Consider the following 14,707-nt stretch of genomic DNA (forward strand, 5'->3'; position numbering starts at 1 on the left):
GTTGCTGGGAATTGAACTCAGCAGAAAGAAGAGCAGTCAGTGCTCTTAACCACTGAGCATCTCTCCAGCCCAAAGAGGGTATCCGTAACCTGACCTTTTTCTTCTCCTTTGGTGACCACAATGACTGGGATGATTGTCTGAACAGAATTCCTGGCCATGGAGGTGACAGGTCTCATCTGACATGCACTCTTAGATGGTGGTCTGTGCTGTCATGGGCCTAAAGCAAGGGAGTCAGTTGGTTATGGATTGAAATCTCTAAGACTGTGAGCTAAAATAAACCTTTCTCTTCAGCATATGGAAGATCCTTGACCAGAAAAGTCCCTGTTCAGTAGGTGTGATGAAAGCAGGAGCAAAGGTGGATTTTCAGTGGATTTTCCTTCTGTGTACTATTTGACTCTAAGATGTCATTCCTTCCGGGGTCAAGATAACGCACTACCTGAAAGAACCAATCAATACAGCATGAAAGCTCCAAGCAGACACTGGCAAGGCTCCTTAGGGACTTCGTGGATTTGGAAAAGGAAGCAGGTCTGTCAATTGCTCCATGATGGATGGTGACCACAGACAATGACTGAGATGGTTGTCTGAACAGAATTCCTAGCCTCAGGTCCCCTAAAGAGCCTATGATACTCTGGAACACAAACCTCACTTATCGATTGGTCATGTTGATAGCTCATGCCTTTAATCCCAGCTGAGGGCTAAGGATGCTGAGGCAGGAGAATCACTGGAAGTTTTAGGCTATGTAGTGAGCTCCAATATGGCCTTTGTTTCAGTGGTAGGCTCTACCTTAAGAAAAAAAAAATCATTCATCGTGAGGTTCCCTACAACACCCACTATGTTCTAGCTTTGTTCTATTCCAAACTCAGCTAGGATTGCTCAAGCATAGAAAACATTTGTGTTTTCAGGACAGTGGGAATCCAGCCTATCTCTGAAGGCATCCAAGAATGGCAAAGTTCTGTGTAGTTCCTGGGTACCCTTACCTGTCCCTGAAGACAAGCAGGGAGGTCTCTGTTGGAGAATCCCCCATGGAGAAGCATCCATACATGGCACACCTGATAGGGTCCCTGTTACTATTTTTCTCTGTGATCATCCATCATTGCCACTAGCCTGGTCCCTACTCTTGGAGATGTCCAATATGGAATTGAGGAGCTAAACGGTGAGTCCTCTGGCCTGTCTGAGTTTGTGGAAGGGCCTGGCAGAAGGTTCTTGTCTTACTACAAAGAGGTTTCATCTGATAGTCTCAAACCCTCAGAGAGTACATACAGCCAGGGGCCCAGACATCTCTTCAAGTTGAAAATAGGATCATTGAGAAAAGCCTGGGACAAAAATAAAACTGTGTAGGAGGGATAGAATGGGTGTCAGGGATAAATCTAGCATCCAGAGGCTAAGATTTCATAACCTCCTCCACTGGGAGAGGTCTTTGGCCAGTTGTCTTGGCTTGGCTATGATGGCATTCTACAGTGTCTACATTATAGCCCCCTGACGCCCATCCTGCTACTCACAAACATTTCCATTTAGTTTTGTAAATAGCCTTCACATGAGCTAAACTCAAGTCATCACCTGACTCCTCATAAATCCTCCTTGAAAGATTGGCTTGAGTCAAAACAAGATTTGTAAAGCTGGGAGGCTTGCCACATGCCAGTTGTCAGCTGAGACAGGAGCAGTTGGGCCTAGGAGTTTGGGCCAATGTAGGGCAATACAATGAAATGATATTTCAGAAAAATAGGGGAGGGTGTTGGAAAGAAATGTGGTGGGTGAATCCAGGCCAGGCATGGTGGTGCACAACTTTAATCCCAGGCCTTGGAAGGTAGAAACAGCTGGATCTCTATGAGCTGGAGGCCAGCCTGGTCTACATGGTAAGGTCTCAGAAAGTCAGAGTTACACAGAGCTCCTCTCTCAAAAAAAAAAAAAAAAAAAAAAAAAAAAAAAGAGTGATAAGCCTAGGTTGTAGACTGAGTATCAACAGTTCTCCTCTATAAACAGGGACAGGATGGTGCCCGACTGAAATGGGAAAGAATGAAAACGTGTGGGCACTGGTGCCTGACTGCAGTGCCACGGGAGCCACAGCTCCAGTTAAATGAGACTCAGCTCCTCTAACCTTGGACCAGTGGCTCCATCTTCCTGTGTCACCTTCCCAAGGTAGACAGTCTGCCTGTCTTCTGGTTGCACCAGCACACAGGGCAGAAACTCACCCTTTGAGAGACCCACTCCAGGAAGAAGAGCTCAAGTTCTACTACTTTCTTCATTGTTGTTAAACATCATGCAGACCTTGGCGTGAGCTCTCCTAGGCCATTTGTGTGAATCCTGCATCTTTAGCCTTTGGGTTGGGTTGGGAGGGGAAGAGGAAAGATGGGGGCAAGGTGTTAAGGAAAGCTGCAGCCCAGCCAGGGAGCAGACTATCAATCAGAAAAGAGCTTGCTTTGCAGACATGAGGACTTGACTTTGCACTCCAGAACCCACATGAAAACGTTCTGGCCTGGTGATGCAGTTCTTGTAGTCTCAGAGCCAGGGAGGCAGAAACAATATGTTAGGGATTAGCTGGTCAGCCAGACTAGCCCAACCAGTGAGTTCCAGGACAATGAGAGACCCTGTCTCAGAGGAGGTGGATAGCATTCCTGAGGAATGACACCTGAGGTTGTCCTCTGGCCTCCATATACTTTCACACACATGTGCACATGCACATACATGCATGGTGTGTGTGTGTGTATGTGTGAATAATGAGTAAAAGCTACTCACTGAGCTGGCTACTTAATAAGTCTTGGGTCCTCTCAGTGTAGATCCTGCCTCTTCTCCCTCCCTTCCCTTTCCTTCTTTTTCTTTCCTTTTGTTGTATTTTCTTTTCTTTCTTTCTTTTTTTTTCTTTTTTTTTTTTTTTTTTTTTTTTTTTTTTTTTTTTTTTTTTTGGTATTTTCGAGACAGGGTTTCTCTGTATAGCTCTGATTGTCCTGGAATTCACTCTGTAGACCAGGCTGGCCTCGAACTCAGAAATCCACCTGCCTCTGCCTCCCAAGTGCTGGGATTAAAGGCATATGCTACCACCACCACTACCCGGCTTTCTTTTGTTCTTTGAGACAAGGTTTCTCTGTGTATCCCTAGCTGTCCTGGACTGGATTTGAAGATCAGGCTGGCCTTGAACTCACAAAGATCCACTTACCTCTGCCTCCTGAGTACTGGGATAAAAGGCAGTGTACCACCATACCCAGCCTGCCTCTTTCTATGGCTCCATTTAGACTTACATTGGTTGTCTCTGTCTACAAAATCTTACTCTGAGAGAACTACCTTACAGATGTGTTTATACTAACATGCAAATGACGGTTAGGGTGCTTTCGTTTGCAGTTCCATTTCATCAGGAGACCAGCTGTCGAAAAAATAAACACTTTCAAGTGAATGTGGATCCAGGAAAAGCAAAAGGCCATCCCAGTGACTTACAAACACACTGTCATGCTCTGTACCCCGGCTATGGCACGAGGGGGTGGTGGTGGGGGACAGGAGGCAGGACAGTCGGGTTTAGCAGCAGATCAGACTGTACAACTTTGTTTTGGAGGCAGGGTCCCTCCATGTAGCCCTGGCTGTCTTGAACTCACTCTATAGATCAGGTCTGAAGGACTTCTAAACTCTCTCTCTTCTTCCTGGAAGCAGGAAAGTAGCCAGGAGTGTGGTATATGGCAGGGGATGGGCAGAAGACCTAGACAGGGCCAAGCTCAGGAAGTAGGAAAGAGCTGCATCCTTCACAGGCCTTCTCAGCGAACGTAGATCTGCTGGGAAGTAGGGAACTGTATCTTCAAGTATGGTTTTCATGTTATACAAAAGGGTTCTGGCCTCTTAGCTTTTTTTTTTTTTCTTTTGAGTACCCGCCAAGCCTTCTCTAATCACGGGACATACCAGGTCATTGCCAATATGTCTAAAAGCTGCTTCATCTCATGGAGAGGTGTAGGCAGCCTGAATGCTGCTGGGACTCCATGTCTACCTTTGGCCTGGGACTGCAAGAGTTAGAGAGCCTTGGAATGGATTCGGGTGACTAGAGAAGGCTGATGGCAGCGCCACACCCCCTCAGCCACCAGCCACCCTGGTTCAGGAAGGTATGATGCAGATACTGCCAAGTATGAAGGGCTCAACCTCCAGTAAGCCCTGGGAAAGGGGCCCCACAGTGGAACAGATGGGTCACAGCCAGTCCAGGAACACAAACACCAGTATATTTTATGTGCACAGTTATGAAAAGGGACAGACAGACTAACGGAGACATAGCAGGCAACGGGCTCACAAACTAGTCATGTGCCTTTCTCAAGAGCTGTCCAGTTGGAAGACAGTCCTAACCACTTCATAGGTCCTGTTACTGAAGCTGGGGCCTACAGCTCCTCCAGGTAAGGGTGGCTTCAAGGTGAAAGGCACTCCCACGGCCTTCCTCATAGTTCAGGGCTAGGCCTCTCACCTGCCTCCTGCGACAACACTCTGCACAGCCCAGAGCTTCATGAATGATTTCCACATGAGCTGACCCCACTCAGCAGTCTCCTGGGAGATCCATGAAGAGTGATGGACCAGGACAAAGAGGACTCACAGGCGCTCCCTATATATTATTGCTGTGAATAAGCACAGGCCATTGTGACCCTCCAGCACAAGGAGGGGAAAGGGTACTGGAAGCCTAGGAGACATCAGAGCAACTCAACCATGCAGGGCAGCACACTTACTATCTGAAACTCCTGCCTTGGGCTCAGAATGTAAGAGAGCGGCTCCATAAACAGCCAGCAGACTCCCCACGGCTCCGAAGGGCTTAATTCCCCCAACCTTCGAGCCCCTAAGCACTAAGGGGTTGGAGCCCTGAAGACAGCCAAAAAGCAAGAACTGAAGTCTAGACTACACTCAGTGAGATCTGACCCTGCAGGTCTGTGGTCAGGCCTTAAGGTATAGCCTCCCCTGGGTGGGGTTCTGTGCCTATGAGGGGCCCTAGGAACAACAGGGGCCCTAGGAAAGCAGACCACAATGCTGAGTATTGCCAGGCATGCAGATCCGCTCCGGGAACCCCTCCTGACGTGGGATTAATAGAGCTTTGAGGAAAATGGTACTAGGGGATGCCTACAAGACAACAACATCTGGAGTGCTGAGACCTAGCGGCCACCCAATGGCCTTTTCTAGTTGAGAACTGGAGTCTTAAAGCTGGGATAGCTCAGCAAGCCAATAGGTCAGTTGTGAAGACAGGTACGAGGTGGCCTGGAGAGGCATTAGGATTCAGGTAATTAAGATAATATGGAATTAGAGGAAGTCTAAGTGCAATCTTCTCCACTTGTAGATAGAAAGCAACCACTCCCATTGGAAACCCGAATCTCTGTAACCACGAAAGTCTTGGAATTAGGGCTCTAACCAGTGGCCCCCCCCCCCCACAACAGAATGGTGTTTGGTGATTTGAGAAGCCTACCCAGGGAAACACTTTGCATTCTACCCCAGACAGAGAAAGCTCTGGGGAAAGATGCCGCAGAAGCTGGTGTCTCCAAGTCTTTTCCCCAGCCTAGGACAGCCCTGCTGCTGGCCCTGGCCTGGCGCTGTCTGCATGGTCCAGAGACTACACACAGGTGGTACGGTCATTTTAAAAAAAAAAAATGATCTGTAAGAAGTAAGGGCTGATTTCAACTTCTGAGAGTCCCAGGGTGGCCTCATGGGATGCTACGCTCTTTGATGGTCCCGTCTTCTGAGAGAGTGGGGGACAAAATCAGAAGGGGCCTAGATTTCACCTGTCCACTGCCAGCAATGGACCCATCATGAGGTAAAGTTACGCTAGCCAAGCTGACAAGGCCCATGAGTGTGACAGGGTTAATACTGTCTGAGAAACAAGTGTATGGGATCAGTTGGCCAGGGGGAGCTGTAGGAAGAGCAGCCCGGATATTTCTTTTTCCAGGAAAATGGCTCTAAAGAGCCTTCCAAGCCGGGCGGTGGTGGCGCACGCCTTTAATCCCAGCACTTGGGAGGCAGAGGCAGGCGGATTTCTGAGTTCGAGGCCAGCCTGGTCTACAGAGTGAGTTCCAGGACAGCCAGGGCTACACAGAGAAACCCTGTCTCAAAGAACCAAAAAAAAAAAAGAGCCTTCCATGGTCTTCCATATCTGTCTTGTTCTCTCTGGATCTCCTCTAGCTCACAGGAAGCCAAACTGGCTAACTGGCTGAAGTAATAAACCATACCGGCAACTAGGACCTAGAACTCTACCTTTTTTTCCTCCCACTGTGGATCCACTGCACACCTCTGGGCCTCTTTGTACATTGTGGGGGAGGGGGGGATACTATGCGTTTTCAGTAGGACCTCTGCAGGAAAGGGGCCCCAGATTCCAATCCCTGGGTCAGGGAGACAGGGCACCCCCAGTCTTCAGACGAAGGTAGAGGGAAGGCTGCAGGAAGGCAGGTGGGGTCCACTTCAGAGCTGTGCCTCTGGCCACTGCTGTGTTCTATAGGGAGCTGGTAGCAGGGAAGGGGGGAGGGTATGGTGACTGACACAGAGGAAAGGGCTGCCTGCTAATGGTAAATGTCTTGAACATAAGAGAAAGGGGAAACGCCACCGAACGCACGGGGATTGAAACCTCCAAAAGCCCAAGGTTGGTGGGAATCCAGCACCACAGGGGCCCCCAGAAGGCCAAGGGAGCAGCGTGGGGCCCTGGGAGAGGGAGAGGAGCCAAAGGAAGTTTTCCTAGCCTTTGCACAACACCAGTGCCACCAAGCAGCCAAGCAAGATTGGCTACTTTGGTCTCTCTCAGGATGCAGCTCAGAGGCCCCAGGGGAGGTATTGGTTGCAAGCAAGCACCTGAATATTGCCTAATGGAACCAGGCAGAGCCCAGCTGAAGCCAGGGGGCAGGTGGGGCGGTGGCCCCAACAGCAGTCAAGGCCTTCTCAGGCCTTGCCTCTCTCTCACCTGTGGCCCCAGAGTTCACGGCCCTTAGCTAGGACAAGTCTGCTACTTCCAAAGTCATCCATCAAAGTCCAATTGTTTCCCACCCAGCCCCCAGTTCCCAGGATATGTTGAGAGCCATAGACAAGTCTCAAAGTCCTTCTGTTGTCTAGACATCCAACTCCCCAACACCATCCCACTGCCCAGCATGTGTGGTTATGTTTGCCCTACTGAGCTAAGACCCGGTTGGGGGCAGGGCTTGCGCTGAACCAAGGGGTAACCCCACCAGCTTGGTCTCTCTCTCTCTCTTTATTCATGGGTTCCTACGAGAGACTTCAGGTCCTCACATTAATCTTCTGACTCAGTCGGTCTTGACGTGGCCATTGGCCAGGGCTGGCGGGCTAGCAGGCTCCCCGGGCTCTGCGTCCTTGTCAAAGCGCAGGCGGAGGGTGTTGCGGATGATAAACTGTTCCATGATGAGGGCCCCGCAGAACCAGGGCACAGCGTACTCCAGGGTAATGAGGCCCATGAAATCAAAGTCGAACTGGGAGTAGTCCCAGGGACAGGCGTTGAACTGGCGTAGGATAAAGCCGGTGGTGAACTCCCACAGGTAGGTCCAGAGAGTGTAGATGACACAGCGCACCAGAAGAGGACAGCGGCCTCGCAGACGCAGGTACATGCGCTCCACGATCAAGATGGAGGTGCCATAGATGAAGAGGGCCCACACGCTCGTGACCCCAGGGAACTTCCAGTTAAAATTCACCACGAACTCCCAGGCCGCTGTGAACATCACCTCACAGAAGTAGCCGTGGATAGCATATAGGTACCAGCGGGACAGCGCGGTCAGGGGCTCGGCTGAAGCCATGGTACCAACTGGGGCCTCCTGCTGTGGGGATAGGGAGACAGATGAGGGAGGAGCCACTCTGTACCTTTCCCTGCCTCCTGCTCCCTATTTCTCTGTGGTGACCAGGCTGGAAGGGATTTCAAATCATCCACCTTTCTTCATCCTCATTGGTACCAACCGTAGTCCCACTCTTCTACCCTGCTGTATCATCTCAACTTCCTGTTATCTCTTAGCCTGGGGGAAGACAGGAAGAAAGTCTAACCCACTGGCTTTTTTCTGAGAAAGGTTACTCAGATACTATGTGGAAATGTCTACTAAATTCCATAATATTTATGGCTACCTGAAGAGTTCGCTGCCCTGACCTCTCCCTTTCTCACCGGGCCATTGGGGACCTTACTTCTTCTCCAACTACTCCAGGTCACTCATATTACTGAGATCTAATCTCTCTCCCTCTCCCTCTCCCTCTCTCTCTCTTTCTAGTACATATACACTATTTTAACAATTTTTGTCAGGCAGTGGTGGTGCACGCCTTTAATCCCAGCACTTGGGAGGCAGAGGCAGGCAGATTTCTGAGTTTGAGACCAGCCTGGTCTACAGAGTAAGTTCCAGGACAGCCAGGGCTGTACAGAGAAAACCTGTCTCGAAACGCCCCCCACCCCCAAATTTTTTTTGAGTCTGGTTCTCATACATTCCTCTCTCGTATATGTATATTATCATATCTATAGATCACCATTTTTATAGTTTTTAAGTGTATGATTCATTATCATTAAGAACATTCACTATGTACTTACTAGTAAGTGGATATTAGCCAAAAAAGTACAGAATATTCAAGATACAGTCTACAGAACTCAAAAAGGTTAACAAGCTGAAGGGCCCAAGTGAGGATGCCTCCATCCCACTTGGGAGGGAGAAGAAAGCAATCATAGGAGGGGGAGGGAGGGACTTGGGTGGGAAGGGACACAGGGAGGGGAAGAGGGGAACATGATCAGTTATTGGGTGGGGAAAAGGACTGAAGCCCTGAGGGCCAGCAGAAAGAATGGAAACAGGCAACCTCCGGAGGTAGGAGGTGCGGAGACCCTCCAAAATATACCAGAAACCTGGGAGGTGAGAGACTCTCAGAACTCAAAGAGAGGGACCTTAGATGAAGTGCCCTACAGTGGAGAGAGTGAACTTATAGAGCCCACCTCCAGCAGAAAGACAGAGCATCAAGTGAGAGAGTAGGTTGCCATCCCACAGTCAAAATCTCTGACCCATAATTGTTCCTGTTTAAAAGAGCTGAAGAGACAAAAATGGAGAAGAGCCTGAGGAAAAGAAGGTCCTGGGACAGGCCCAAAGTGGGATCCAGCTCAAGGGGAGGTCCTAAGACCTAACACTAATACTGAGGCTATGGAGTGCTCACAAAAAGGGACTATCATGACTGCTCTCCAAAAAATCCAACAAGCCACTGAAAGAGTCAGATGCAGATATTTGCACCCAACCCATTGGTTGGACCCCTGATGTTGAATTAGGGAAGGCTGGAAAAAGCTGAGGAGGAGGGCAACCCTGTAGGAGGTTGCCCAGCAACCTCAATTAACTCAACCCAGCAGTCTCAATTAACCCGGACCCCTGAGATCTCTCAGACACTGGACTACCAACCAGGCAGCATATAGCAGCTGGTATGAGGCCCCCGACACATATACAGCAGAGGACTGCTGGGTCTGGGTTCAGTCAGAGAAGATGCACCTAACCCTCAAGAGACTGGAGGCCCCAGGGAGTGGAGAGGTCTGGTGGGGTGGGAGATGTGGGGGTGGGAACATCTTCGTGGAGATGGGGGGGGGTGAAGTATGGGATGTGGAACTGTCAGAGGGTGGACTGAGAGGGGGATAAAATCTGGTGTGTAAAAAAAAAAAGATTAAATAAAAAATTTAAAATAAAAAAGAATAGTCACATTGTTGTACAATCATTACTAGCATGGTTTGCAGAACCTTCCCATTATCGCAAATAGAATATTTGCACCAGGGCTGGGATTTTGTTCAGTTGACAGAGCTTGCTTAAAGCCATGCAAACTGGATGTGGTGGGATACACTTGTAATCCCAAAGGTAGAAGGATGAGGTCATCTTCAGCTACACAGAGAATTCAAGGGCCACCCTGGGCTCTGCTGGGCCCTTGTCTCAAAACAGAAAACTATATTATTAACTGCCACTCTCCCCCACTCCTCCTTCCCCCAGCTTCTAGCAGCCATTGCTTTAGCCTCAATCAATTTGACAACGCTCATACTTTTTCTTTTACAGCTCATTTATTGGACTTAGTGTAATATTCTCAAGGTTTATTTAGGTTATAGCCTGCATCTGAGCAAACCTCTTGATTTAAAAGATGGAAGGACTTCCACTGGATTGAACATTGTTTCTCCACTGTTCACAGACACCAGTTGACTTCTGCTTTTGAACAGTGCTGGCACACACAGATCAACAAGCATCTGTTTAAGGCCCACTCCCAGCTCCTTTGGATCTGTTCCTGGCAGTCGAATTATTAGGAGACAAGGCAATTTTGTAGTTGCCTTTCTGAATAACTGCAGTACTGGGTTGGACAGCACCCACCTGTCAACTGTCAACTGTCTGTAACTCCAGTTCTGGGGGATCTGACACTCTTCTCTGGCCTCCGTGGGCGCTGTGCACATGTGGTGCACATACATATGTGCATGCATGCAAAACACCAATACACATAAAAAAAAATAAATTCTTGAGAACCGTGGCATTGTTTTATACATTTTACATCCTTGGCAGAACATGTACAAATTCCAGCTTCTTTGTATCCCTGTCAACATTTGGGCTTTGTTTGCCTCATAATGGCTGTCCTAGACTAGATACCTAAATATGATATTATTGTGGTCACAGTTTATTTTTAACTGCTACAGTAGATGGGGCTTGGCTAGCTGTTCTTTCCTCCTCTCTCAGACCCCACCACCAATCTTCAAGGCCTGGCTCGCCCTCCCATCATCCTTCCCCTAAAGCCTTGTCTGGCTCTTAGGCCTGTGTCTTTCTTCTAGCTCTCTGTTGTAGAGGGTCTGGACCACTCATGTGGCCCACGATCAGAAGCCAGTCTATTTACTTTTTGATGCAAGAGCCCTTGAGATTCCACAAGCTCTCCAACTTCTCAGTGAACTATTTTTTGAGAGAGTGACTGTTTTACAGTCCTGTTATCCAGCTATTGCCCCAGGCCTCTTCCTTGTAAGAGTCTAAACAATACAACTTTGTTTATGCAGAGGGTAGTGTGGGAGAGCTCACAGTTTATCAAGAATAAGAAGTTTTGTCAGCTACTAGTGGGCATCTGTCTTGCTATCTACCAGTCCTCTCTCCCAAATAAGACAAGGGACAAAGGTTATCCAGGTGGCACCTGCTGTTCGCCCAGCTGACTGAGAGTCCTAATACCATCTCTTAGCTACTCAGGCCTCATTGCAGTAATACTTATCCACCATTGTGCCTTAACTATATTTTAAAACACTGGTTCTTAATTGAAACTCATATGAAGCCAAGTGTGGTTGTGTGTGTCTGTAAGCTTAGCACTGGGAAGGCTGAGACAGGAAGACTACAAGTTCCAGGCCAGCCTGGGAGACACAGCAAGACCATGTATCAAAACAAAAACAAAAACAAAAGGGAGGGGGGTTGCCTATCAGGCAGAGGCCCTGCCTGTGTAATCACAGGCATGGCACATGACCATAATCCCAAAACTTGGGAGCTGAGGAGTAGAGCTAAGGAGGATCAGAAGTTCAAGGTCATCCTTAAGTACATAGTGAACTCCTGTCCACTTGAGCTTCAAGAGATCTGAGGGAGGGTGGGTAGAGGAGAAGAGAGAGAAGAAATTGGAGAAGAGAAAGAGAGGGAGAGAGGGAAGGAAGGACGAGAGGAGTGAGTTTTACTCCTATTTTATATGTGAGACTGCGAGGGAATATTATTTGCCCCATACCCCAAGGTCTGCAAACGGAAGCCCTTAGCCTAAACCCTCTCTTGATTCCCACTCCAGACTCAGCCTCCTGCATAGCTCTGTATGTCTCCAAGGCTCCCCCTTTTCCTAATGAAACATGATAGCATCATTGGCCTGACCTTCAAGGCTCCGAATATATCACCTCCACTTCCTTCTCACCATCCAGGTCTCCCTGCCTGGATTGTGTTTATTCTGTTTGGTATGCCTTCTCACACTCACCAACTGCACAGCCCCAGTGTCTGGGTGACCGTTGGAGCAAATGTCTCTCCCCAGCCATCAATCCTCTTCCTCTTCTGAGTTTCCATAGCACCCTACCCTCTGATGCTGATTGTTTTGTTCAGTTCCATTTTCAGTCCCAAGCCAGACCTTATCCTCTTGGCCGTCAAAGCCTAGATCTCTTCCTTCAGCAATACAACTAGATTCCTTCTCTTTCCTGGACAGTTCCTCGTCCTTGTCCTCCTCGTCCTTGTCCTCCTCATCCTCCTCGTCCTCCTCATCCTCCTTGTCCTCTCCTCCTCCTCGTCCTCCTCCTCCTCATCCTCCTCATCCTCCTCGTCCTCCTCTTCCTCCTCTTTCTCCTCAACCTCCTCCTCCTCGTCCTCCTCATCCTCCTCCTCATCCTCCTCATCCTCCTTGTCCTCCTCCTCATCCTCCTCCTCGTCCTCCTCCTCATCCTCCTCCTCATCCTCCTCCTCGTCCTCCTCCTCGTCCCCCTCCTCCCAATGCCCCATAGGTACTTCAAGCTCCTCCCTAAAGCAATTCCTTATCTTTACCCAAAACCAGTTTCTCTCCTTTGCCTGCTCCTGATAGATGGCACCACAGGTTCACTGTCACACCCTTGTGTGCATACAGGATTGCAGTCCGCAGAAGGGATAACGGTAGTTCTCAATCTTTAGCAAATGTCGCCAAGCATACCATCCCCAAAACCATATCCTACACCATCTGTCATTTCCTATTGTAGCTCAGGCATCCGTGGGTCAGAAGATCTCAGCTGGCCTAAATCACAAGGCTGTGAGTCATCTGAGGCTCTGTTCTGTGCTTGCTCGGCTGGAAGGTTAAACTGGGGTGACCCTGCTCCATCAGTTCCTCCCCTTCCTCTTGGACTCGGCTGATGAGTACTTATCTCATGGTAAGTTTGTAAGTCACCAGCCCATAAGCAAGCCAGCCCAACCAACAAATGTTTTTCACTCTGTCCAAGAGAGTCAAAGAAGGGAAGGAGATCCCTATTAATGGCCCGGGAGGACAATTAAAGAGAAGGAATAACTTCTAATGTCCTAGGGTATGCTAGGTTAGCTATGGTTGATTTCAATGCATTGTGTATCTTAAAATACCGAGTTGGGAGGATTTTGAGTGTTCTCAGAAAATGATTCAGCTGGGCAGTGGTGGCGCATGCCTTTAATCCCAGCACTTGGGAGGCAGAGGCAGGCGGATTTCTGAGTTTGAGGCCAGCCTGGTCTACAGAGTGAGTTCCAGGACAGCCAGGGCTACACAGAGAAACCCTGTCTTGAAAAACAAACAAAGAAAAAAATGATTCATGTCTCAGGTGATGGTACCAATTTTCCTGATCTGATTAGACATTATGACCATGCCTGGAAAGATCACACTGTAACTTGTAAGTACTAACAATTACTATATGTCCATTAATAAGTTTTTTTTTGTGTGTGGCAGGGCTTGATATACCCAAGTCTGGCTCTTAAATTCCCTATGTAGCCAAAGATAACCTTGAACTTCTGATCCTCTCGCCTCTACCTACCAAGTGCTAGGAATACAGGCACGCAGCACTGCACAGTGCACGCTTATGCAATGGGAGTCAAATCCATGGCTTCCTGTGTGCAAGGCGAGGATTCAAAAATCTGAGTACTTCTCCAGCCCCTATTCAAAATATTTTTGATATTAAAATTATTTAAATTCTTTTCAATAAATAAAAAGGCATTCCCTCCACTCTGCTTTTTAAAGCCCCACTTGAAGCAGGTCTGTGAGCATCTCACTGGTTAAAGTAAGTCACACAGCAAAACCCTCGACTTTGCACCTTTAAAATACCTTGGGAATCTATCTCCTCCTTGCTTCTGTTTAGGTTCAACTGTATCTCACCAAGCAGCTCTAAGTCTTTCAGCCTTTCCTTGCCTGCCTAGAGTTCAGGTCCATAACAGAAATGTATAGAGAGGGTGATCTTTCTAAAATGCCAGTCTGCTGTTTCTCCCCATTAAAAGCCCATTAGTGGATCTTCAACATCAGCATCCCTCAGAGATAGCTGGCAATATCCTCCTGGGCTCAGCTCTGCCTCTGGATCCCAGCCAGCTCTATGCTTCAGATCCCAGCATCACTGTCTTTGCCGGAATGCCCTTTTCATTCACTGTCTTTGAACCCCCTTACCCCCACACCTATCTGCCACAGTCCATGAACCTGCAAATCCTACAATATTCAGGAGTTGTCTACTGCCCTGTGTGCCACCTCCACGCGCCTTGTTCACCCATCACAACAATCGACCCTCAGTTTGCTATAACTCATCCTGAGGCTAGCCCCAGTAACCATCTGGGGGACATTTCACACAACATGAAAAGAAAAATGTCAGGACTCGAAACTTTGATTTTGCAAAGGTGCATACCCATGTAAATGTGCAAAACAGCCATGTAAAACTGTCTGTGGTTGTGACTGTGGGTGATTCTTCATTATATTTTTCTGTATGTTCTAAACTTGACAAATAAATGGACCCAAGGAAACCAGAAGTCACGTAAAAATGATGTAGGTTTTGCTTTCTGTGCTATCCTTAATACAGTTCACAAATTAGATGTGAACACAGTATCCTGACGGACCTCAGGAATCCTAGATCCTGTCTGGGCCAAAGTCCTGCCTACTACCCAAGGCTAGAGAAATGACTCAGGTCCAGACCATTTGTCGTTCTTATAGAGGACTAGGGTTCAGTACCAAGCAGCCACATAGTAGTTCGTATGTGATTGTAACTCAAATTCCAGGGGCTCTAATGTTCTCTTCTGGTCCCTGTGGTAACTACATGCACATGTACACTCACATACATTCAGGC

General features: G+C 48.3%; 1 protein-coding gene across 10 annotated transcripts in view; it reads right to left on the minus strand.

Moving 5' to 3' along the window:
- Positions 1-4,168: 4,168 nt before the first annotated feature.
- The window catches only part of Tmem229b (transmembrane protein 229B), a 46,898-nt gene continuing 36,359 nt past the window's right edge, over positions 4,169-14,707 (minus strand). For 6 of the 10 annotated variants that reach the window (XM_031356065.1, XM_031356063.1, XM_031356068.1 and 3 more), the window contains one exon: positions 4,169-7,748. In XM_031356065.1, coding sequence (XP_031211925.1) covers positions 7,224-7,727 — 504 coding nt within the window. In that variant the 5' untranslated portion in view covers positions 7,728-7,748 and the 3' untranslated portion in view covers positions 4,169-7,223. The remainder of the gene's footprint in view (positions 7,749-14,707) is intronic. The other 4 variants (XM_031356072.1, XM_031356071.1, XM_031356070.1 and 1 more) reach the window with 1 other exon arrangement.

Source organism: Mastomys coucha, unplaced genomic scaffold (genome assembly GCF_008632895.1).
Source record: "Mastomys coucha isolate ucsf_1 unplaced genomic scaffold, UCSF_Mcou_1 pScaffold6, whole genome shotgun sequence".
Classification (NCBI taxonomy): Eukaryota; Metazoa; Chordata; class Mammalia; order Rodentia; family Muridae; genus Mastomys; species Mastomys coucha.